The sequence below is a fragment of the Mus musculus genome, chromosome 19, assembly GCF_000001635.26.
Source record: "Mus musculus strain C57BL/6J chromosome 19, GRCm38.p6 C57BL/6J".
Lineage (NCBI taxonomy): Eukaryota > Metazoa > Chordata > Mammalia > Rodentia > Muridae > Mus > Mus musculus.
This window is the reverse complement of record NC_000085.6, coordinates 10,382,990-10,409,179: the sequence shown is the minus strand read 5'-3', so window position 1 is coordinate 10,409,179 and position 26,190 is coordinate 10,382,990. Positions and strand designations below refer to the sequence as shown.

General features: G+C 51.9%; 1 protein-coding gene across 12 annotated transcripts in view; it reads right to left on the bottom strand.

Moving 5' to 3' along the window:
* Syt7 (synaptotagmin VII) overlaps positions 1–20,378 on the bottom strand; it is a 64,380-nt gene extending 44,002 nt beyond the window's left edge. For 5 of the 12 annotated variants that reach the window (XM_030250994.1, XM_017318255.1, XM_017318252.1 and 2 more), the window contains exon 1: positions 19,304–19,659. In XM_030250994.1, the coding sequence (XP_030106854.1) occupies positions 19,304–19,430 (127 nt within the window). In that variant the 5' untranslated portion in view covers positions 19,431–19,659. The other 7 variants (NM_173067.3, NM_173068.2, NM_018801.3 and 4 more) reach the window with 5 other exon arrangements.
* Between the last annotated feature and the right edge of the window lie 5,812 nt (positions 20,379–26,190).

The window sequence follows — 26,190 nt, the reverse complement described above, 5'->3', positions numbered from 1 at the left end:
CCTGGTAGGGGAAGGGCAGGTATATGCACAAAGAACGCAGATACAGGCACTGTAGATCTCTCGTGTACACCCACGACACAGAGACTCATCTCTGGCACAGATACTCATACTTAAGCACACATATTATTGTGTACACATGGCCCAGTACACGGCAGATGTATAGCCCACTCTGTCACTCATGAGGCCTGGGCTTTCAGGTGCTTCCTCTGGCCTGGAATTCTCACTCCTGAGTTGTTTGCCATTTGTCCACTCACATAGTCTCTCCTCCTTCCTTCCGAGGAACAGCAGAGGAGGTATTGTAAGGCTTCTTGGAAGCTCGTGATCTGGGCTCAATCCCCAGGCCCATCTCGGTCCACATGCATAACCCGTGCAAGGCCCACAGTAGGTCTGAGTGTTCTCCCTTCCAATGTTGGACAACAGTCCTGCACTCTCCTGGTATGGTGCTCAATGACAGCTAACATTCATTGGGGACACCTAGTGTGACAGATACCACACCAGGGAGTTTGTGCATATAGTCTCTAGAACCTATTTAATATCCCCAACTGACAGGGGAAGAAGCAGAGGCCTGGAGAACCAACATCCTTGAGCCTGTGATTTCCCACCCTGCTACTGTGACCTCCCTCTGAGTAAATGGATGTCAGGAGATATGCTCTACTGTACTGCCTGGCCACACCCATTTCCCTCCTTCCCACAGGCACCCAGGCCAGACATTTCATGCCTGGGAGGCTTTGCATGGTGCGTTGGGCTTCCATTGTTGTGATCACCACAGTGACCAAAATCAACGTGAGGAGGAAAAGGTTTACTCCATCAGTGAAGAAGTCAGGGGAAGAACTCAAGCAAGGAAAGAAATGTAAGGTAGAAACGGAAGCAGAAGCCATGGATGAATGCTGCTTCGAGGTTTACTCCTCCTGGCTAGCTCAGTTTGCTTTCTTATGCACCACAGGACCATTTGCCCAGGGGTGGCACCACCCTCAGTGGACTGGGCCCTCACACAGCAATCATTAATTAAGAAAATGCTCTACTGACTTGCCTACAGGCAATCTGAATGAAGGCATTTGCTTAAGATTACCTCTTCCTAGATATTCTAGGTTTGTGTCAAGTTGATTGAATGATTGGTACTTACGGTCTTTTCTTCAAGGTACTTGACCAAAGATGGTCTTTATGACTCCCATAAGCCTTCATTTCTTCCTCCCTCCCTCCCTCCCTTCCTTCCTTCTCTCTCTCTCTCTCCCCCTCTTTCTTTCTTGTATTTTTTTGAGGTTTTTAAACTTGTTTATTGTTATTTCATATGCAACCATGTTTTCCTGTGTGAAGGTATCAGATCCCCTGGAACTGGAATTAGAGTAGTGAGTTAGTGTGGGTGCTGGGAATTGAACCCGGATCCTCTGGAAGAGCAGCCAGTGCTCTTAACTGCTGAGCTACCTCCCCAGCCCTCCCATAAGCCTTTCTATATACTGGAACTATGATAGCTCACCATTTGGGTGAGCTCTCTCTATGGCTCTCTATAGATCTCTCATAATTAGCTCTCTATATCCTTTCCACGCTGGAAGTACCTGGAGGGCTGAGACCCCAGATCATGATCTCTGCAGCGAAACATCCACAGAGATGCTGTGGAGATAATTACTAAATAAATGCCTGCAACCATCCAGTTCCAGGAAAGACCTCTTCCCTCAGGAAGCCCTCCCCAAGAACAAAGCAGTGGGTGTCTTTCTCCAAGAAGAACTAACTGACATATCTCATTCCTTTTTCTTGGGCATAGATCTGTTCCCTCAACCAAGGCCATGGAGGTAATGCCCTCTCTTCTTATTGCTCATGTAGCACAGATCATGCTATAGGAGGACTATGGGGTCCACCAGAAATCTACACACAGACTCCCCTACCAAAATTCACTCACATATGTACCCATAGATGGTGACATGCATACTGTCTGTGCCTACTCCTTCTCATCCTTACCTGGACTGTCCCCTTTCCTGGAGGCTCTTCTGCCACCCCCAGCTTGCATGCCACTGATCTTCTTTTTTTTTTTTTTTTTTTTTTTTTTTTCAAGACAGGGTTTCTCTGTGTAGCCCTGGCTGTCCTGGAACTCACTTTGTAGACCAGACTGACCTCGAACTCAGAAATCCGCCTGCCTCTGCCTCCCAAGTGCTGGGATTAAAGGCGTGCACCACCATCGCCCGGCGCCACTGACCTTCTTACCAAGTACTTTCAGTAATAGTTGTTGATAACATGAGTCAGGTCCACAGCCCTCAGTACTTATTTGAAAGCAAATCTCCTTTTGAGGAGTGTATGTGAGACAGGGCTTCTCTGTGTACCTCTGGCTGTCCTAGAACTCAGTATGTAGACCAGACTGGCCTCGAATTCATAGAGACCCTGCTTCTGCCTCTTGAGTTCTGGGACTAAAGGAATGAGGTCACTACACCTGAATGAAAGTAAATCTCTGATGCCCATTTTACAGTGAAGGAAACTGAGAGTCAGAAGGACTCAGAGCCTGCCCTGGAACACATAACAAGAGAGAGATCAAAGCAGATAGGACATGAGGTCTTCAGGACCTATGTCCCATGGCTCTCCTCTATTCTACTCTAGGGATGTTGTTTCTTAAAACACTCCATGGCTAGAGGGAAGAGAGAGACTGGACACTGGATAAAGAAGTTAGGGGAAGGGCTTGTCCTGGCTAGATTTTTGTTTGTTTGTTTTTTGTCAACTTGACACAAGCTAAAATCATTTAAGAAGAGGGAACCTCTACTGAGAAATGCCCCCACCAGACTAGCCTATGAGCAAGCTTGTGGAGCATTCTCTTAATTAATAATTGATGTCGGAGGGCCCAGGCCACTGAGGTGCTATCCCCTGGGAGGTAGCCCTAGACAGTACAAGAAAGCAAGCTGAGGAAGGCATGGAGAGCAAGCTAGTAAGCAGTGTCCCTCCATGACTTCTGCCCCTAGGTTCCTGACTTGAGTTCCCGCCCTGACTTCTTTCAATGATAAACTGTGCTATGGACCTGTGAGATAAAAATCAACCATTTCCTCCCCAAGCTGCTCTTGGTCATGGTGGGTTTTTTGTTTGTTTGTTTGTTTGGTTTTATTTTTTGAGACAGGGTTTCTCTGTGTAGCCCTGGCTGTCCTGGAACTCACTTTGTAGACCAGGCTGGCCTCAAACTCAGAAATCCACCTGCTTCTGCCTCCCAAGTGCTGGGATTAAAGGCTTGTGCCACCACTGCCTGGCTTTGTTTGTTTGTTTGTTTTTTGTTTTAACCACAACAATAGAAACCCTAACTAAGACAGGTCTCCTTCTCAAGAACTGCCCAGACAGAGCCATAGCTGACTTTCCTCAGCACTTCAGACCCCCCTCTGGCATAGGTTGCTTACAGATCTTCCCCCAGGTGCTGGCCTGATAAAGCATTCTCAATTGGTAGAGGCTCAGAAGAAGTCCCAGAAGAAGCTGGGGCCAGACGCTGGGCTAGCTGGGAGTGGAAAGAACAGAGTAGTCTGAGACCCTGCCCAGAGCTCTGTCACTGGTACTGATTAGGGCACAGACACTATGAGAAAGGGGGAGAGGGAGAGAGAGGAAGAGGGGGGGGAGAGGGGGAGAGAGAGAGAGAGAGAGAGAGAGAGAGGAAGAGGGAGGGAGGGAATGAGCGAGAGTGAGCGCAGAGTGTTGGGGGTGGTTGGGTCTAGTCTGCCAGCACCTTCCCATCCTGAGCCCACCTCCTCCCACCTGATCCTGCACTAGGCAGTGCTTCCCTCAGCCCCCAGGATGCCGTTCAAGGCAGAAAACCATGAAAGCTGGAATCAGGGCTTCCCACATAAAGCCCCCTTCCAAATGAATGCTGAGCATATGGAAATTGGGGAGGGGCGGCATTTACAAGTAGACTGAGCCTACCAGCCTGGGGTAGGTGATGTGGACATGGAGAAGGGACATTTGGGGTACTTGTGTCACCTCCCTTCTTCCTCTAACCCAATACACACCAGAAAGCCAAGATGTGGTGAGAAAGGAAGACAGAACAACTGAGCCAAACCCTGAAGCCCAAGCAGGCAGGCAAAACCCTGCTGCTTGGCATTCGGTAGAATTTTATGTCCTCTCTTCACTCTGAAAATCCTCCTTCCAGGCCACCCACCTTGGAGCCTGGCAGCTCTCTCCTTGCAAGGGGAAGAGAAAATGAGATGGGTGGGAGAAAAGGAAAAGGAAAAGGGGGGGGAGAGAGCCCAGCATGCCTTTCCAAGGAAAGCTGGATCTTGCCCTCCCCCATGCCCTCCTGGACATCCTCCCTAAGCGTCCTTCAGGAAGCCCACAACACCTTGGGACTCACCTGGGGCAAGAACAAGAGAAAGCCTGAGGGGAACTGTTTTGGAAAGTTACAAGTAACTGAAAATAGGGGCTTAACACAAGCAAGTCTTCTCAACCTTGACTGTAATAAAAACAGATAATGCGTGAGTGAGCTAGGGCGAGCATGCTGGCAGGGGCCGCAGAGGCCGGCTGCATGCAGACAGTTTAGAATTCAGAAGAGGTGCCAAGTGAGTAAACAGCGAATGGAGGATTATCCGGATGGGCCAGGAGCTGGTCCAGCAAGAACTGGATAGGAACACGTCAGGATGCACAACACTCAGACTCCTCCGCAGGGGGTGAGGCCTGCGAGGCAAGCTACAGGGTCTTATCCACACCTTCCCTATTTCTGCTCTCTCTTTGGGCAGACATCATCACGGCCTGGGGAATAACAGCTCACATTTGTACTGTGTGGAACAGTTTGTGGAGTGCTGGACAGCTTACCAAAGGTTTCACATCCATTACCGCACTTAATGGAGGTCAGGAGGGCATCCTCTGTCCAGTAACCTCCTCCCCACACCACAGCCACTCTCACCTCCCACAATTCCTGGCTTAAGGAGGCATGGAATTGCTGTGTGCTGGCCTTCAGCCTCAAAAGAATAGGAAGGGAGACAGGCCATCTGCAGATCACAAAGATCTGCCGAGGCCAGAAGCCACCGGGATCAAGGCCATTCAGGATGGACAGGTTCAAGTGTCAGATCTGTGTAGGGTATCTAGCCAAGTGATCCAGGAACCTGCTGCTCTCTCTGCCCACCTTGTTCCCAAAGCTGATGAGCTGCCTGGGTAGCCATGAAAACGATCACATCCATCAGACAGCAGGAACCCAAGAAAGGAGGAGCTCACAGGAAGGGCCTCTCCAGCAGGAGTGTGGAGCGGGGGCAGGGTCAGGGATGTGTGATGATTAAGTACAAGCCATGACCACTAGTTACTCCTATGAATAATGCATTGTTGTGCCTTGGCCTAAATCAGCATCTTATTGTTATTAATAATACACGGCAGCTCAGAGGCCGGGGCTGAAACGCTACGTTGTATCTCATTGGAGGATCTCAGAGCACTGCACAGTTCTTCAGTACTGATGACTCAGCTCCACCTCCCCAGGCTATAGGCTTCGTTATGGGCCAGGAAGGGCACCTGTCCTCTCTGACTTCCTCCCACCTGAGGCTTGGAGCCACCAAGGCCACAGGAGGACTCACTCATCCATCCTGAATTTCAAATCCTCGGCTAGGGTTTGGGGTGGGGAGTACACTTAATCTTTGCCAGCTCAAGGGCTCTTGAAGAAGCACCTTCCAGAGATGTTTAAGAAGGAAAGAGGTAGTTAGAGAGGGACTCCACACTGCTGGGGATCTGAATCCAGCTCTACTACGCATCAGCTGTGTGACCTTGGGCTACTCACTCACCTCTCTGTTCTCAGCCTTGTCGCTAGACCTTAGGGTGTTTGAGATTCCCTAGTGTGTTATTTCACTATATTACAAGATATCGGTCACAGGGTTAGTGATTTGGAAGACTGAGTGACTCGGTGCTTTGGTGCTGCCCTTGGTACTGAAACAGATGTGGCCCGGATATCCCTGTCCTTGGTGCTGAACACTCCTCTGTCTCAGAACTGTGACCTCCTCTACTCCGCCCCTCTGATTGTTCCTAGAGAGGAAGACGCAAGAGACTAGAACCTTCTCACAATTACAGTGCTGTAGCTTTCTCTTTGTCAGTTCCTTCCTGACCAAACCCCAGCTGAAGCCATGAGAAGACCTCCAGAACTCCTTTTCTTTAGATGGTGTGGTCCCATCGAGTCACAAGTCTCTCCGCCAATACAAAAGACCGCACCCACTTCCCTCTAGGGCAGCCTGCCACACTGCCTCCTGGTGGCAGTCTTGGAACCTGCACTCAGAGCAGGAGCACAGAAGGTCCCCAGTGGTGGTGCAGGAGCACAGGGAAGAAGCGGCAGACGGCTTGGCCCCCGCCGCCCCCTCACCGCTCCCAGGGCAATCTGGCATGCTGAGCTTGCATCATTGCCCAACATAAGCACGCTCCAACTAGTCTGTCCTTGCCTTGGTCTGGTTAGATGCCGTGCTGCCCTGGTCACAATGCAGACTGAACTCAACCAAACTGCACCAAGCAAAACTTGCTATTTCCTCCTCTAGGTGGTGGGTGGTGTTGACTTGACAAACATCAACCTTTCCTCCCACTACGTGGCCAGAAAATGCCTATAATTTGCTTCCCTCGGGGCAGAGGCTCCTTACCTCACAGCCACCTGAAGGAGATGCTTCTCCCAGCCCTTCCCTAGACTAAAGTGAGGAGCTGGGCGGGGCCAGAACCACAAGACACTCCTAGTCTACAGGTGAGAGGAGTGTTCAGCACCAGCTACTTTATGAAGTAGCTGTGTTTGGTGACTCTGAATTGTTTGAAGTTATCCTGGCTGCCTGGAGAAATTCCCCCAAGCACCCAAAACAAAAGGCAGGGATGGGAGCTAGGGGCACAGCTCAGTTGGTAGAGTGCTTGCTTAATATGCACCAGGTCCTAGGTCTGGTTCCCAGCGCATCATAAATGGGGAACAACGGTTTGCACCTGTAATTTGGCATTCAGGATGTGGAGGCTGGAGGATCAGGAGACCAGCTTGGGGATACCTGAAACCCTACTTCAGAATGAACAAACAAAGCAAAGCAGATGAAACCACCATAGACAATACTGAACCACGGCTTCTCTTCATTCAGGGAAGGAGTGAAGTCAATTTACTTTAATTACAGTAAAGCTATCTAGTACCATTCATTGGGCACTTGTTACATGCTAAGCACCGCACTAAGAGCTCTGCAAACATCACATCCTCTAGCCTTACAAACACTCGCAGGAGGAAGCATCATGCTCAGCCTCCTATATGTGAAGAAAGTGGGGCTTAAAGAGCTGGAGCCATCCATCCCCTGAGGTGATGCTGCTGGTGGACAAGAACCCTGTCATGGGAACCTGATCTGTCACCTTTACTCAATCAGCTATCTCCCAGTGTTTCAGAGACCTCACTATCCTTTGGGTATCTGCAGGACCACCCTCCTCGTGCCCCACCCTGGCCTCAGCTGAGAGCCACATGGACATGGGTGAGACAGTAACATCTTGCACTCGGCAGTATGTGTAACCTTACTAAGTGTTGTCATAGCCACTGACTAAACTGAACCTCATGACACTGAGGATGGAGGGCAGGCAGGAGTGACCTGGCTTTGACTTTACAGGGGTCAACACTAATGCTCAGATGAATGAGTAGCTTGCCTTAGGTCACATTTTTAGTCAGAACTTAGTTGAGGGTAGCGAGCCTGCTAGCTCAGTGCTTTCTTCCCACTTGCTCATGGCTGGGGTCCTGGCACACAAGGCAGAAAAATCCTTGGGGGCTTCCGTTCCTAAGAGGCTTTCTGAGGCCCTGACCTGGGCTGCTTTCCCTCTCCCCACTCCCCAGGGGCCACCAGCTGGCTCAGCTTTAAGTTGGAGTCTTGGAGTCTCATTCTAAATGGTTTTTTTTCTTCCAGGCAATTACCTCCTGCTAATTAGGAAGCATGGTTGCCAGTCCCAGGGCCCTGGGCTGACCCCTTTCTCAACCCACAGGAATGAGGGTGTGTAGAGGGAGGGAGTGGCAGCACTAGTCACGAAAATGTCCTGGGTCAGGGCTGCTCAGGGTAGTGGGGGCAGTGGAGGGTCAAGTTGTTTCAAGGACAAGTAAGAAGGGAAGGGAAGATGGTAGTAGCTAGGAGCCGACCCCTGAGTGGCCGTGAGTCAGGAGACCAGAAGCCAGAAGCAGCCTAGACAAACCCATGCAGAGTAATAGAGACCTGTGCAGCTGAAGGGGCCAAGCTATCTGGAGAAACAAGCTATCTGGAGCTACAAGGAAAGGAAGAGAAGGGATGAGACAAAGGAAGGAAAGAAGAAGGGAAGAATCCAAGGAGCAGACACAGAGACAGACATCTCTCCCTTCTTCAGAGAGGAAAAAAAAGTCACCCCACAAAATAGCCAAGATTACAAAAGAGGATGGCAGAGGGAGTCACTGGGAGACTCCAAGAGGGAGAAGGAGAGAAGGAGGGCAGGAAAGAAAGAGAAACCACTGGAAGAAAACCCTAGAGGACTGGAAAATAGGGGAGGCTGGCTTGGAGTGGCAGCTCCCAGAGTCCTAAGAAGGGCTACCTCTACATCATTGTCCTTGAGCCTCCTCAATGTCAGTACGCAGCCAGCTGGACCTGTGTACCCTCCTACTCAGCCACAGGTGTGGGTAGGCACGATGGCAGTCCACCAGCTAGCTCTGGCCCCAGATGTTCCACATTATGGGGACAACCAGCCGATTTTCCTCCAATGCTAACTTGTAGCTCCTTCCAGTGGGCTGAGCCAGGGGACCCTCCGGGTCACAGTAATATGACTGGAGCAGATGGGGCTGTATGCTCCAGTCTATCTGTGTCTCAGCAGTAGGGTCAAAGCACAAAGAGGTAGTGTTTGGCCAAGGTCAAACAGAAAGTGGGCGGGGAAGTGGGGCACAGAGGACTCAAGCGCTAAGTCTCCATGGTAGACAGCAGATGAATGTAGATCTTGACTGTCAGCAAGTCAGGCCTCGATCAAATCCCCGTGGCATGTAGTCCAAGGGAGCAAAGGTAGCCAAGGGATTGAAAGAGAAGTCAAGAAAGGAGGGTTGAGTAGGAAGGTTCTGCATGGGCAACAATGGCAGCTAACATTGCTGAGGACTTACAAGGCAGAGTGTGCCACTTGCTTAACATGTGATGTGTGGGCTCCCACTTGATCCCCATGACAACCCTATCACCCTGTTATAGTGAAGAAACTGAGACTCAGAAGGGCTACTAGTGAAATGGTTCCAACTTGGTGGCCAGCCAGCCATCGTGAGGTCACTAGCCAGAGACCCCTTTGTTGTGGCACTATCTGAGTTCCCAATTCTGAAAATCTAGGCCCAAAATGCCAACGGGGCTGCAGTTTTTCTTGCTGCATAAAAGTGAGCAGGCTCACGAGGTCCCACATTTTAACAAGTCCCCTTTAAGGCACTGTGGCCTAGGTTCTAGTCTTAGCTCAGCCACTCACTTACTGTGTGACTTCAGAAAGATCATTTGCCTTCTCTGAGTCTTGCGGCTCTCACCTGTAACATCTAAGAGTAGGGGCCAGATAACAGTGACAGCTCATGCGTGCATGGTTTACTCACTAAGGAGCCCCCTGAGGTAGAACTGAGATCTCCATTTCATAAACAGGAATGGAAGCACTGCAAGGTTAAGGTCACAAAGCAAATCAGTGCACAGCAGATCTGGGGTATGAGCCCCATTACTTGTACGTCTGTGTGTACAGGTGCCTACACGTATGGGCGGGCACACATACACACATACACACACACACACATACATACACACACACACATACATACACACACATACATACACACACATACACACACACACATACACACACATGCACACACATACATACACACACACATACATACACACATACACACACACGCATTTGCATGTACACACGTGGAGACCAGAGAACAACCATGGGTGTTTTTCCTTAGGAGCGGTTCACCTTGGTTTTTATTTTATGTTTATTAGATCTTTGTTTTCTTTTTATTTTGTCTGGGGGACATGCAGGTTCCACAGAATGCATATGGAGGTCAGAGGACAACTTGCAGTAGCTTTTCTTTGTTTATATCACGTGAGTCTGGGGTTGAAGACAGGCTTGGTGGCAGGTGCGTTTACCCACTCCTTGGTTTGCCTATTTTTGTTGTTGTTGTTTTTGGGGTTTTTTCTTTTTCTTTTCTTTCTTTCTTTTTTTTGAATCAGGGTCTCTCACTGGTCTAGAGCTTAATGAAGTGCCTAGGCTGGTGGCCAGCATGCCGCCTGTCTCTGCATCTCCAGTGCTAAGATTACAAGGATGTCCCACTGTGCCAGGATTTTGTTTTAAAATGTCTATCTGGGGAATTGAACTCAGGTCCTCATGCTTTCATGGCAAGCCCTTTACTAACTGAGCCATCTATCTAGCCCAGAATCTCTCGCTAATTTTGACCTAGCGTCCCCATGCTCTGCCTGACACTGCACGTTCTTGGTTGTTTCCCTGCCTGTGGCTTATCCTTCTTTACCTACCTGTTCATCTGTTCTTAATCAGTATGTACCTAGAATAGTCATGCTGGGTCACACATGCCCACACATATTCCAGCACCAAGATGAGGCCAACTCTAGTATGCATTTATGCACACACACACACACACACACACACACACACCCCTCTGGGTTCTGGTTGGTTTGTGGAGACCTCGTGCCATGCTGCACTGCATAGCCACGTGGTAGTGACGTGGGCCACCACACCCTCTCTCCTCTGCTTCCCTCTAGTGCCTGGGTGGCTGGCTCACCACGTCACACACCTGCTGGCACCCCCATCCCCACTGCCTTCCTCACGCCTCTCCTCTAACAGAAGCAGGCACCTTCTCCAGGAAGGAAGCAGGCTCAGGCACAGCCTGGCTCCCACAGCCTCAAGATGCCAGCCAACTCGGGGGTGGAAAGGGAGAGAAAGAGGCATCAGCATGAGGTTCTGGGGGCCTTTGGGTCTATGGTTCCTACCAAGGACCAAGCCTTCCCTCAGTTCTAGCTGTCATAACTCAGCTCTCACAACCCTAGGGATGCCAGCCCCACCTTAGTCATTTCCACAAATAAGACAGATGGGGGACATGGGAACAGAGGGTCTAGCCCTCACTCCCAAGCAGGACTATGGTACCACCAGGGCTCTCTGGCTGAGTTTTAATTGCACCCCTCCACCCCATCCCTGGTCCCTACGCTCTCTCTCCTCCCCTTGCCCAAACATCTCAGAGTTCTGGGTATTTTTAGGCCTCAGCTGACAGGCTGTGAAATCGCTCCCTTCGCACCTCCCCAACCAGGCGGGGGCTGGAGAGGGAGGAATGAGGTTGGGGAGGGCCACACAGACAATTCATTGGGCTCCTCCCAAGCTGGCAGGTGCCAAGCAGGGCGTGAGGGGCTCCTCCTCTTTTCCCCAGATCATCTGGCAAGAGGATCTTTCCACATTGCCTGGAGAAGAATGGAAAAGAAAGGATCTCTACTCCATTCAGGGACAGGAGAATAAAGGGTTTATAGGGACAGCCCTAAGCACTAAGGAAGATGCTGGGGACACCCTCTGAGTCCGGCTCTGCAGCCAAACCAACTCTAAGCACTCCCTTCTAAGAGATGGGCTGAGAGACAGGCTGGCCGGGATCCTAGTAGGATAAGGGAAGTGTTAGGCAGCGTTTCTCAGTGGTTACCACTCAGCCTATGGAGTAAGAATGACTCAAATTCTTTATCCTGCCTTGTGGGATGACCCAGCCAAGATCCTCTAGCTTTCTGGTCCTCAGCTTCCTCACCTATACAACCTAGGCTAGCTGTGAAGTTTAGATTAAAAAGCAAGGTGGTACACACACACACACACATACACACTCCCTCATGCATATATATATGCATGCACACACACTCATATGTATGTATGCGCATATGGACTCAAATGCCAACATGTGTGTATGCTACCAAAATCTCAGTGTAAGTCTATTTGCCCTGGGATGTCTGCACCCAAGGGAAATAAGAAGATATATTTATACCCTGCTGGAAATGGACCCCTGTGCTTGGGCATGGGGAAGGGGGAGGGGTGCCCTGCCTAGCTGTCATGGAGACAGTTTAGTGCTGTTGGGACCCTGGAGCCCAGACCTGGAGGCTTGAGTGACTTTTGTGGTCCTGTCATGGCCTGTCCCTGATACACAAAGTGGGCATGGGATGCAGACCAATCAATAGGAATATCACCTACGTCTCTGGGGCCCTGTAACTACTACTCCCCTTGGCTCCCCATCCATCTCGAGAGAAGGCTTTTTGTCTAATGACCCCAGTGCTAGAACACCTTTTCAGGGTCTTTACTGATGCCCATCCAGACTGGCTGGCATCTAAATGCCCACACCCACCACAGGTTTGCTAAGGTCAGAGCCCGGGTAACGGCTTTGGGCTCGACCATGTTTAGGTGAGAGAATGTGGCAGAAGGTCAGAGACAGAGATGGGCAGGTATCTCTCCTGGTGAGACTCTAACTCCATTTCCATCTTGCTGCTAAGCTCCCCAACCCTCACACTACCACACTGTTACAGTTCTTTACAGACATCTATTCAAAGGGCTTCCATTACCGTAAAAAAAACAAAACAAAACAAAAGTGGGGATGTGACTTGGTAGAATTTTTGCCTGCCATGAATCCCCAGCACTTCATAATCTAAATATGGTGGTATAAACCTACAATCCCAGCACTTGGGAGGTAGAGAGGCAGGAAAACTAGACGTCCAAGGTCCTCTCGGGCTATGGTAGAAATTCCAGGCCAGTCTGGAGTACATGAGACTCAGTTGCTCCCTGTGTCAATAGCCCAGGCCTAATTTATCTTCCCAAGCCTCACTCCAGGCTACTATTCCTTAGGGTCTCCCTTCCAGCCATGTTCGGTCGCTGGTCACTGCTGCCTCAACTGACCAAGCCCTCTCAGGTCCCTGTGCCTTAGCACATTGCCAAATGCCTGACCTATGCTTCTTCCTACAGCAAGCTCTTATTTGATCTTCAAGACCCAAAGCTCTGTACCCAAAGCTCTTGGATCCTGCTGCACGCCTAGAATCCCAATTGACTTCTAATTGCAAGTCCTTGCCAGGGTATGCTGATGACGGACGTGTAATAAGTTTAGAAGAGTGCGTGTCACACAGCGAGCACTCGGCAAATCCATGCTACATTGACAGCTACTCCCCATGGCCTCAGCGAAATCCTTCCCAACACTTTCACTAAGGCAGTAGCATGCTTGTCCTTCCCGGAGCTTCCAGAACCCCCGTCCCACACATCAATCTCTCAGTACGGGGTAATGTTGATAACAGCTGCCCTTCCGCATCACGAGTGTTTACTACGTGCGAAGCTCTGAGATGACTACTCTTCTTGCCTCGTCTCTCCTCATCCTCCAGTCGCCCAAGAAAGAAAGAACCATCATTATGCCCATTTCACAGAGGAGGAAATTGAGACAGCAGAGGAAAAATGAGACAGCAACAACTACCTCGGCAGGAATGCGCCTAGACAGCAGGTAGGCCTAGGGCCCTGGTTTAAGCAAGTCATCCCTAGTGGCATACACACAAGGCACCTAGCATATACTAAGTACTCCACAAATAAGACTTACTGCTATAGTGCTTCTGCTACTATTAGTGGTGGGAAGGTGTTGGGAGAGCCGAGAAGGAATCCTTAAGCAACATTACACCCTACTCCACTCTGGGAGGAAGAAACCAGGGGCTCAGAGGGGTCCTGGGTCTGCTACATATCGGGCCAGGGGTTGTAAGGTGGTAGACAGGGAACGCTAATATCACTGGGCCTAGAGACCCCAGCGGATGCTTTGATGAGCAACTCCTCTAGGGGGCTCTGGTGTACTCAGATTGGGCAAGCAGGACAGGGCCTGCTTTGGGCTGGCCAAGCCAGCCACAGCTCTCTGGCCCTGCTGACACTATCCCGTAGTAATGAGACGGATCCAATTTGTATCCAGAGCCCCACCGGGAGCAGCTGCCGCGGCAGGGTTTGAAGTAATTTAATTGGACACATTAGCCACACAGCTCTCTCCTCTACTCCCCTGTTTGGGGCTTCATGCAGACACCCCTTTCACACTTACCCAGCCCTGGGAGGGTGTAGGTATACACACCATCTACCAGTTAGGACAGACTCATTGGCACCCCTCTTCTCTTTTTTCTGGGGTTCCTGGAGGCACAAGAACCAGAGGCCCCTTTTTGTTGATGCAAACCATAGCTCTGGAAGCCTCCTGAAGCTGAGACTCAGACCCTCCCTCCTGCCTCCTCCAGTGGGAAGAACAGGGTCACCCCTTTCTCTCCACTGAGCAGCCCCAGAGGCCCTCATTCTCCCGAACTCCAAGGACATTGAAGGAGCAGGGCCAGCAGCACAGCCTGCTCTGACAACACCTTGGTTCTGTCACCATCAGGGTAACTATTGATACAGGGGACAGTCCTTCTCTTGGGGCCTGGGGGAGGGGTGCAAACACACATGCATAGAATCAATCACCAAAACACAGATGAATTCAGTTTAACCCAGCTATATGCATACACAACATACACCACACAGACACACACACACACACCACATACACACACCACATATACACACCACACACACAGACACACACACATACATACCAGACACACCACACAGACACAGATACACACACACACACCACATACACATACCACACACACAGACACACACACATACATACCAGACACCACACACACACACACCACATACACATACCACACACACAGACACACACACATACATACCAGACACCACACACACACACACACACACACACACACACACACACTCAGCATCATGGTAATCTTGTCTCCGTATACAGAATACCCTCACAACCCATCCCATGTTCACATTCATACCTGCTTACAACCAGGTGAGGCCCTGATCTCTGAAGATGGAAGCCAAGTTGGCAGGTTGAGGGTGTGGCAGGGGGTAGGCAGGATCCCTAGAGAGTCCCCACCCTGTCAGGCTGAGTACAGGATGGGGGGAGGGGCCCTCCTGGGAGCTTTCCATTACGGCTCCCTATGCACCTCAATGCACCTTGCTATGAATACACTCATTAGCTGCTGTTTACAGCGGGCAGGGCACTCGGCACAGGAGCGCAGCTATTACGGCCAGCCAGCTGCCTCCCGCACACGCACGCACGTAGGTACACACACAGCCACCAAGCTTCTGCTAGCACCCCAGCTTCCCCTCCCCCCTCGCTGGAGCCCCACATGTTCTCTCACGTGGATATACCAATTCCCCAAACATCCCAGCCCACCATATAACTCAGTTGCAGGCCCAACCACCCCAGGTGACATACCTTTCCCTAGGGCTCCTTCCAGGTAGAAGCTGCCCAGCCTTCCCGAGCAGCCGCCGAGCCAGCCCACCTTCCTATCAAGGGTTGGGAATGCAGGCATAGATGCTGGGCACTCTCCAGTCCCTTCCACAGGTCTCATTCTGTCTGCCAACTCTGCTCCAACCCTTGGGGAATTCTGCTGGGTGAGACAGAGTCTGGCCCTCCAGAGGCAAGTTGGACAAAGCCCAGCAGGGCTACCCCCTGCTGCCTGGAGGTCAGCACCTCCATGTCCATGGAACTGGCACGATTCGCTTGGCACCACTGGCTGGGGTTCCCTGGCAAGGGAGAAGGGTACCCAGGCTTAGCCTGGCACAGACTGGCTCCGGCACCTGGCCAGAGCAGTGACCGCCCTGATGGAGAAAGCTGACCTCATTGACCGTGAGTGCCACCTGTGGGCACCGACCATGGAATGGGGACACAGAGATGTCTGTGCCCACCTGGGATATCTCAGTGTCTCTGAGAGGCCATGGAACCAGCTCCTCCTCCTCCACTCAGGACTGAGCCTCCCAGCCAGCGCATGGCCCCCTCACCAGCTATTCCCCTGCTGTTCCAGGCCTGATTCCCCTGGGGGAAGCAGTTATTGAAAACGGTCCATCAGATTCAATAAGGATTCAAAGTCCCTGGGAGAATAGGTGGTGGGTGGAGAGTGGGGGTGGATGGCAGGGGACCACTCGCTCCTCCTCTGTCCTTTCCCATGACATGCTTCAACATCTGGGCTGGAAGGCCCTTGCTCTGTTGCCCTTGGGGTCTGTGGGTCAGCTAGGGCCAGGACCGGCTGACCAAAGACTTCCCTTTGTTTACTTGATGCCCACCTGTTCCTCTGCCTTTTAGCCTTCCCCATAACCCCTACCACCTATCATAAGCTGGCCCATCACCATGATCCAACCTTCTGTAGCATCCTACCACCAAAGAAGGTCTTCAGGGCCATCTCTTTTCTCAATCCTAGGGTCCTTAAGCATCTAGCCTGATGGTCAAGCTGTCTCTACAAGGCCATGGAACGCCACAGAGCAGTCGGTGATAGGCCTGTCTCCACAGCAACTCTACAGCTTAGAGGGGCCCCTATATCCCAACCCAGTGTTAGACCTGCTCAGCCTCAGACCCTGCCATACCTGTTGGGGGAACCACATGCTGTGATGTTCTAACCTCTGCGCCAAGCCCAGGACACAGGCATTACAGCAAATGAGGCCTGTTCAGGTGGGGTCAGTTAGGGGAGGACTGTCCTTTGGAGAGCAGTTGTCAGGGAAATTGTGGGACAGTCTGGTTTTGTTGGATTTCCATACCCAGCCTTAGCCCTGGCCCCATCCATGGGCCTTATACCATAAACTTAATCTGTTCTTTCATCCCTAACTCCAGCTTCACACCAACCCCTTCATTAGACTCTGCCCTTAACTGTACCCAGGGAGTTGATAGTTGGTTTAGACAGTAATTACTTTGCCATGTCAAGGACGTGTGTGTGTGTGTGTGTGTGTGTGTGTGTGTGTCCTTCACCCCTAGGGGATGACCTGCCTGACAGAGTGTCTGCAGGGGACAGAATCCACTAACAGGTGGGACAAATGAAGGCTTCAGGCACTGCTGTCCAGTGGGACTAACAAAGTCCCAGAAGCCTCGTAACTGAGTAGGAAGCCCTGGGGACCTGACCTCTCTCTCCCAGCCCTTCTCTTTGGCCTTGCTCACTAGCTCACTGCAAGGTCACCTCTCCCTCCCTCCTCCTTCCCACTGCTGTCCTGCCTGTCCTGCCTGCCCACTGCAACGCTGACCCCTGCAGGCCTGCTGAGGCCCTGCCTAGCCTGGGACAGGCAGTCAGAGAGACTAAAGGAGGCAGACCAGGCCAGCGTTGGGATGCAGAAGATGAAGGTTGGGAGGGAGAGGATAGAGGAGGCTGCAGGTAGAGGGTGGGAGGCTGGGCAGCCTGGAGCAGGAGCTCATGGGTGTATATGGGAAAGACCAGGTCTTCATTCTCCACCTGGCTCCTGTTCTCTTCCACCACCTCTTCTTTATAATAACAGGAGTAACAACGCCTAGGGGCCAGGGATCAGGTGGAGAGAGAATAGCAGCTGTCAGGTAAAGTCTTGGTCTTAGGATGAGCCCAATGGGGACCTGCAGAGGGAGTGAGGGGAGAGAGAGAGCCCTCTGGCACTGGTTCAGGGCATAAGGAGCAGAAGAGGATATCTTCTTTTTTCTTGTTTTCTTTTTTGTAATGAAGCAATAATGGGCCACAGGTGTTCCTGAGAGGGGATGAAGAGATCAGGCTGTAAGAGGTACTGGTTCCTGTGGGACCAGAGGGGAGATGAGGGACTGGTCTGAGTCTCACTGGGAATTAATTTGCATATCTCACTCCTACCTGGTGCCAGGCAAAAGGGAGGGGGACATAGGGACAGCAGAGTCTGGGAGACCTCGAGTAAGTTGCTAGGAATGGGATTCTGACATGGAACTACAGGGATTCTAAGGAGTGGATGGTTATACTAAGGGGCACAGAAGGCCCCAGAGATGCCAGAGGATCGGGATTCAAACATACCCTACCCGATCCAACCTATTTTTGGTTCCACCAGTCCAATGCCCACACCAGAGAGAAAAAAAAACCTCACCAGCTTCCTTCACAGTCAGAAACACTCTCACCACAAGCATGGGTGGGCCCTGCAGTTTCAAGGGACAAGATGGGCAAGCAAGAAAGGGAAGGTCCAGGGGGCTGAAAGCCTGTCAGAAGCAGCTACGGAATCCAGGCCCTTTGCCCGAAAGATGCTGAGCACATCAAGTTGGTCTCTGTGGAGACGGCAGAGGTGCTTGGAGGAATAGTACATCATGATGCCAAAGTATTAGAAGGAGAGCAGTGGGTGGGTGAGGGCATGGCCCAGGGCCGGTGACCTAGTCGCAATGGAGACCGTCCCCACTGCACCCCCCCCCCCCACTCCTGAGCTGGGCTTTGAACTCAACTGACAAGAAGCAAGCAAGAGGATGCCCCTAGTTCTCCCTAGGGAGAAATGTCAGGCTAGGTGACCTGTTCAGATGAAAAGGCCCCTCAAAGGTAATGTCCCTTCAGCCCACACCTAGAGGACATTTAGAGAAGGGCGTGAAGCTCCAGAGGAGACTGAGTCTCAGAGCCCAGTGCTGACTGAATACAGTGTCTGGCCCCCAGGAGGTCAACCTCAGTGGACTTGGACTGCCCCTGGGAAGAAGACAGCAAGTGTGGATTGGGCATAAATGGGCAAAGCCAGTGTCCGAAAGCTTCCTGTGCAGAGCTTCAAGGACTTGAGTCCCCTACTGTGGAGGGTTTCGACTTGGCCTTCTTCACAGCACCTGCCTCCCCCAGAGACCCTTGTAGGGGAAACCCAGAGACTCTTGTAGGAGTAGGTCTTAGGCTGGAGCTTTTAGCCTTGGAGAGCAGCCCAGAAACAGACCCCGGAGGGCAGGAGGCGTGAACTAGCAGGAGTGGGGGTAGGGGGGTCCTGCTGGGTTTAGAGAAGTATCCCAGGTGGGAGCTGGAACTGAGCCTGGACAGGAGCTGAAGGAGACCTGTCTACAGGTGGGCACTGCGTGGGGGAGGCGGCAGGAGCCAAGGAGGAAATGGCAGAGCAATCTCCAGAGGAAGAAGGAGAGATTCCTGGCTTAGGCTCCAAGGATGCTAGATGGAAGCTAAGCCGACAGTGGGCTCGCAGGCCACTCCCTTTCAGAAAGGCAAAGGGGTGCGGCCCCCTTCCCCCCTTCCCTGGTAGGACTGGAGTGAGTTTGGTATTCTTTGCGTCCCCCCTCCCCAAGCTTAGGAGAACACTGCCCGCCGCCCCCATTGTCATCCACTGCTGCGCTTTCTCTTCAGGTACCCCTGCCTCCCCCTTCACCGCTCCTGCGGTTCCCCACCTCCCAGAAGCCTCTATCCCCCGCCGCTGCACCAGATTCCCACTTGCCCCCTGGAGCCCTCTCAATTCACAGTTGGCACCGCAGATGACACTCCGCTCCTCTGTGCCCACATCTTGGCCCAAAGCTGCCAGGATCTTCTTTGCCCTGAGGTCCCCCAACACTGACATCCCCGGGGCACTGGTGCTGGGGAGCAGGGGGTACCTCTGAGGGCACTGCCCGGCTCCCACGGGGACAGCAGCTCCTCGCTCCGCCACACACGTTGTCCTTGGGCTGCTGGGGGTGGGGGGGGAGGTCTTTGTGGGGACACTGCGAAGTCGGCCCCGGGCATCCAGCCTATCAATGTCCCGACTGCGGGGTTTGAATAAGAGTCTCTGCCACTAGAACCCACGCCCCCGGGGCACGGATGACCCTGGTAGAAAGGGGTGCAATTCGTGCGGCTCCAGCCGACAGCAGCCCCAGGCTGGGGCTCCGAGACGGCGCCCAGGCGCTGCAGCCGTCCTACCCGCCGGTGCGGGGCGCCCCAGCCCGTGCGGGGTGCCCCAGCCCTCGCGGGGCCGCGCTTACCTGGGCTGGCCGCCTCCGGGTCCCGGTACATGGTCCCCTTCGTCGCCGGCTCCCTCCGGGCTCCTCAGAGCCGCCTGCGGCCGCGCGCTTCTCTGCCGCCGCTGCAGGGCATGGGGCCGGGCGACCCCCGGGGGCGGGTCCGAGGGCGGGGGCCGCGCGGGCTGCACCGAGCCGCGGAGCCGGGGAGCGGGGGCCGCCCGCCAGCCCTCCGGGCCGCCCGCGGAGCACGCTGCCGCCGCCGCCGAGCCGCGCGGAGCCTCCTCCCTCTGGCCTGCGCGCCGCGTGTGCGCGCCGGAGCGTGTGTGAGTGTGTACGAGGCGATGTGTGTGTGTGTGTGTATGTGTGTATGTATGTGTGTGCGTGCGTGTGTGAGTGAGTGAGTGTGTGTGTATGTGTGTGTGTATGTGTGTGTGAGAGAGAGAGCGAGAGAGTGTGTGCGCGCCCGGGGCACCGCCGGCGCCGCCCGCCCGCCGTGGAGCGCCACGGCCACTGCCGCTGCTGCGCCCACTGTCGGCCGCGCGCTGCACTGCAGCCCTAGACTGGCCGCCGCCGCCCGGAGCCGCCCCGAGGGCACGGCCGCCGCCCCGCGCACCCCAGGCGCTCACTGGGCCCCGCCTGGAAGGACGGCAGAGCTCCACCGCTATGCTCGTCTAGTTTACGGAAGACGCGATCCATTCGGCCCGTGCACCACGGGTGGCGGTGGTGTCTCACGCCACAGGGTCGCCCAGCTGGCCACCTCCTCCGAGGTGCCCTCTGACTCCGCTCCGAAAGGCGTGGAGATCCACCCCAGATTTTCCGCTCGGTGGCTACTCGAGGGCGTTAGCTCGGGACAAGGAACAGCGGAGGGCCAGAGAAGAAGGGTTGGTGGGTATCAAAACCAGGAGTGGAGTATGTTGCCAGCGCTGGGCCTCGGTCTGACGGGCTTGTCTTTCCTAGAGCTGGCCAGCTGCAGGAACGAATAGGACTAGAATCTCCATCTTCCGTGGGGTACTAAGTATCAAGAACCTTCCCACTTATTCCAGCTCCAAGAGAGAAGAAAGCAACCGTTTAGCCCCTATTCATTCCTTTTCCGACCCCATTCTTCCGGTCCTTTCCCTTGACCCAGGGCACCCTTGATAAGAACGAAAACCCCCCTTCTCCTGTCAACCTTGAGAATATCTTGGTGTGCTCTCTGCCCCTGTATCTTTTCAACATTGTCCAAATAGGAAAGACTCTGTTTTTCTCTACACAATAGAGATTGTTTGATTCTGGGGCAGGGAGGAGACTTTTAAGACCCACGACTGAAACATGGGGATAAAATACCATGCCGCCTTGCACACGTCTACACAGGTACTCACTTCCCTGCCCCCAACACTCTCAAGCATACAAACTACCTAGGTCATGAAAAGCAATAGACCCCTCCTACGGTGCATGTCTTGCCATACCCTATACTGAAAAGGTTGAATGGCTAAGACAGCACAATCTTTGGGTTACAAATGTCAGCATTCCTCCTTCCATGCAGTTCACAAGTGAACCAGGCTTTTCAACATTGAAGGTTTCTGCTCCTCAAAAGCCACCTATCTGGCTTTATACTGTGTGTATGGCTCGTGCCCTGCCATACCTCCACCTCCCACACAGTACAGGCAGCCAGCACCCATGGGGATGAACCTTTGTTCCAAAAGTCGCTCATTGTGCTCGTGCACACACACATACAAAACACACACACCATTTCTTGGAACTCACATAGAAACACACACACACACACACATATTCACCTCCACCCACAGCTTTTCCGGTTGAGAAATAGATAAGGAAAATTCCCCAGCAAAACTTCTCTAAGACGGTTCTGGTGAAGAACATACTTCCTGGGATTGAAGAGTCTAATAAAACGGAAGTGGGGAAAAGGCACGTGGACAGTTGGGTCTGTATTTCCCCAGTGGCCAGAAATCTCAGCCCTCACTCTGTGATCAAGGACTGCTCTGTCCCCCATTCATCATGCACCCAAGAATTCAGGAGCTAGCCACAGCCTGTTTGGGGGGCCTAGCAAACTCTAGGAAGCCAAGCTGGGGCTCTAGGGTCTCCAGTTTTCATTCATCCCTCCTCCTAAATCCAGCCGCCTCTCTCAGGGCAAGAGTGCCTCATCTACAGGGCACCATCAGTGGTATGCAGAAAGGGCCCTTCTGCAGGAACCATCCTACTCCAGATCCCTCCCACCCTGAGGGGGGGGGCAGCATACTCCCTTGCCATTGCAACCTGACAGGTCTTTTGCCGGGCAGCTAGAAGCTCCCAGTTTCTCAGAGCCGATGAAGAGGACATCAGAGAGATGACACAAGCCACCTCCTCAGGTGACAAATGGTGAAAATCAAGCCCCTAGAAGAGATCCCGGGAGCCCAATGCAGCCACGGAAGCTGCTTAGAGGATATGGAGAAATTCTTGGTTTAAATCCCAGCATTTTGCATGCCAGTCTGAGATCCATGGGTAGACCTTTCCATTTGCTCCCATCCCAGGACTTGCAGTGTCTCTTAAAAAAAAAAAATCAACTCCAACTCATTCTCTCTCAGCAGGTATGAGATAGCTATTACTCCCAAACTCAAGATGGACAGTCCCCCAGACATGCTAGATAAAACCTCATGAGATTGTTTTGTGCAAAACAAGGCTCCAGGGCATTGTGGGTTTTGATTTTTTTTTTTTTTTTTTTTTGAATACTGGGGATTGAGTCCAGTGCCTTATGCTTGCTAGGGAAGTACTCTGCTACATCTTCAAACCCCTAAGACTTTGAAAACCTCTTTCTTCTCCCCCTCAGGCACTTTGTTTAGGGGAAGCAGAGGCATTGGAAAGAAAGAAATAGAGATTCGTGTGGCTCTGCCATTGTATTTAGCCTGCACAGACACACGTTTTAAGGTCTTGGGTTCTTCATTCTATATCGAGGATAGCAATTCTTATTATTTGATTGCTGTAAGATTCAATATGCCGATACCATTAATAATATTTTAAGCATTGGTTTTATTCTTGATATTGATTTCTATTATTGTTGTTCATCCTTAAGAGAGATACTACACTGGGCAGTGGTGGCACCCGCCTTGAATCCTAGCACTTGGGAGGCAGAGGCAGGAGGATTTCTGAGTTCGAGGCTAGCCTGGTCTACAGAGTGAGTTACAGGACAGCCAGGGCTACACAGAGAAACCTTGTCTCGAAAAACCAAAGAGAGAGAGAGAGAGAGAGAGAGAGAGAGAGAGAGAGAGAGAGAGAGAGAGAGAAAGAGAGAGAAAGAGAGAGAGAGGGAGGGAGAGAGAGAGAGATACTAAATATTCTCCATTCTCATGCTTTGCTTGTTGAAGAAGTCATTTCAGAAGTCTAACCTCAAGCCATTCTGCTACATTTGAGGGCTACTCTCTCCTGTTGGAGCATCATGAGATCCCAGCCAACTGGGAGTTCCTGCCTTCTGAGCACTCACAAAGACTGGGAAGATGCAGGAAATGGACCTGAGTGAGAGCTCAGGTTTTTGGGCAAGGACCCAGGAGACTGAATTGCTCTCACCTTACCCTCAGGCCCTGGCTCTTAGAAGAAGTCCTGGGCCTCTGGAGAGGAACCTTCAGGAGAGGCCCTCTTCTTCCATGATGCTGCAGGCCCCTGTGTCCTGGGTTCCATGACGTGGCAGGAAGCAGTCACAGCACCTGATTCCCCAAGGACTGGCTAGCTGCATGCCTTGGACCCCTTAGGCCTGTTTCCCATCTGGTACAGTCTTTGAAATCAGGTGTCCTGGGTCAGCTGCAGGCTGGGAGTAGGAGCAGGGAGGGACATTCTGTCCCTCCAGAGCAGATGCCAGGCTTCTACTCTCCCAAACAGGGCCCCCGAGGCCACCTGGCTGTGTTGCTAGGCCACGACGTGGAGGCAGGGCTCCTGGGTCCACCAGCTTCTTCTCTGGTATGATCTCTATACGGCTGCCTCCCTACAGCTCCTGTCCCCTTACCCCCACCTACCAGGCTACAGGATGAATTATTAATAAAAATGCTGAGGAAGCTGTTTGTGTGTGCATGTGACAGAACAAACACATCTCTCTCCTTGTCACAATCCATGTGGCAAAAGACTCAGATACAGCGTTAACCTGATCCAGGAGTGACAGGCAGAGACCAGCTCGCACAGCCACATCAGAACCTACACAATGTGCTAGGCCAGCAGCAAACAATTGTCTCACAGCCCTGTCCCCACGGCCCCCTGCCAGCCCCTTCCTCCTCTGCATAGGCCCAGAGTCTGGAATGGATAAAAGCATAGGATTAATATGTCACCCAGATATGCTGGTGTTGCATGCCCGTAATCCTAGCACTTAGAAGGTTGAGGCAAGAGGATCAGGAGTTCAAGGTTAGCCTGAGCTATAAAAGCTCTCGTCTTAAAACAATAATAAACAGATGTCATTACCCTGAAGGGACAGGGCATCAAGGACCAGGAAGGTGGCAGCAGCTATCACTGTGCCTGTCTCATCTCAGGGAGTGTAATAAGCACTGTTGGATTTCTTACCCATGCCCAGCCCTGTGGCTCTCCTGCTTTGGAAGACTAGTCCTAAAGACAGAGACTCCATGTTACAACATTAAGAGCATAATTCTAGTCCTGTGCTCTACTCCTGCCTCTGTTTCTCAAGCTGTTGGTCACTAGTCACTTACTCAACATCTCTGGGCCTTGGTTTCCCAACCTGTAGAGTAGGGCTAAAATAGTACTGCAGAAATGTCAAAATACATTGAAGAGATGGCAAGGTGTCTTTCCAGATTCCCTGGGGGTGACCCCAAAGCATCAAGAACCCTGACCCAGGCTGATCTTTGTCTAGCTACAGGTCCTCAAGGATCCCCAAGGCTCTGTTGCAGGTCTAGAAGCAGTCTTGTACCTCCATATCATCTGTCCGCCCTTGTGCTTTTCCCATCTTGATTCTCTCTTTTTAAACTTAAAAAACATTTATTTATCTGTTTTGTGTATGTGCATGGGCATGCACATGCCATAGTTTGTGGGAGTCAGTTCTCTCCTTCCACTATCTGAGTTCCCAGGACCAAGTTCAGATCATAGGGTTTGGTGGCCAGTGCCTTTACCTGCTAAGGCCTCTGTGCCCCTGTCTCTCTTTTCTGCATGGTCCTCCTGATAGCCATTCATGCTTGGCTCAGCTCTTGTAACATCTGCCCCCAAAGCTGAAAGCAGGTGCCCTTCTTCTAGTAAACCCATCTAGGGACAGCTACAGTCTTAGTCTTGGGCCTCTGTGTTGACTTTTAGGCTGCTCCAGACCCCTGAGAATGAGACCCCTTGAAGCTTCTTATCTTGCTGATGCCAAATTCAAGCATCTGATTTAGGACCCTCAATTTTTCTGAGAATCAGTTTACAATTCTGAGCCATAAGGATGCGATTTTGCCATCTTGATAATGTTTTAGGTCTTTCTGAAAGAAAGAAAAAAAAAAAGCAGGTACAAACAGATATAACATTTTTGCTTATAAGTAAGTGTGTGGTCTAAAGTTTCCAGTAAAAGATCCGTTGTCCTGACGCTCTGCAAGATGGTTTCCAATCTTGCAGTCCCAACCCAGTTCTTCGCACTCTTCACCTTCCCCATTATTACTCTGGGTCATGAGAGAGGTGGGCTAGGGGGAATCTATTCCTAAAGTGTTTCCCTCCAGCCTTTGTGGCTTCTCCCTTCAGCACTGTGTAGCTGGAGCCAGCCTGTCTGCAGCTCAGACTGGTGTTTTAATCCTTCTTGGAACCCATTGAACCGGCTTCACCTGCCTTTCAAGGTATTTAAAGGTTCTTTGACCAAATGCTTTTTGATCCTCCATTGATGGGAACCGAGCAGAGGCTCTTTCGCCAGCTGCCCCATTCCCCCTATGTGATTAGTCTCTAAGAGCTCTTTTTTGATATTGCAGAAACCGTCTGTGGTTTGTTCAAAGCCTTGCTCTTGCCACTGCCTCCTCCAGAGAGTCAAGCTGGTCAGCTCCAGCCTCCAGTGCCCATCCTCAATGATGACCTAGTTAACAGGGTCCTCCCAGTGTCGAACTCCCACCGGGACTGTTTTGGGACCTCATCCCCAGTCTAGTTGACAGAGAATCAAGTACTGATCCTTTCAGGGAGTGTCCTCTTGTCTAGATAGGAATGAGTGACCACAGGGCCCATGAAGCCTCTGGACCCATTTTCAGGGTCTGGTTAGTGAAAGATCTTAGCATGATGCCAAGAAGGAGGAAATGGAGGCTCTCAGTCCCAGGTTCCATGTGTGAGGGGACAGAAACTGGAACATACAACAGTCATGTCCCCCTGACCCTTTCAAGGCAGCATTTAGTGTATCCCAGGTTGGCCTCCAACAGGCTATATAGTTAAGGCTGAGCACAAACTTCTGATCCTTCTGCCTTTGTCATTACAGACCTGATGGAACAAGCACTTGCAAGCCAATTTATGTAATGCTGAGGATGGAATCCAGGGCTTTATATATGCCAGGCAAACACTTTAACTGCATACATTCCCAGCCCTATCCCAAGATCTCCGTGCTCCAGTAGTGAGTAGCTTCCAGTCTCCAAAGTTCCTCT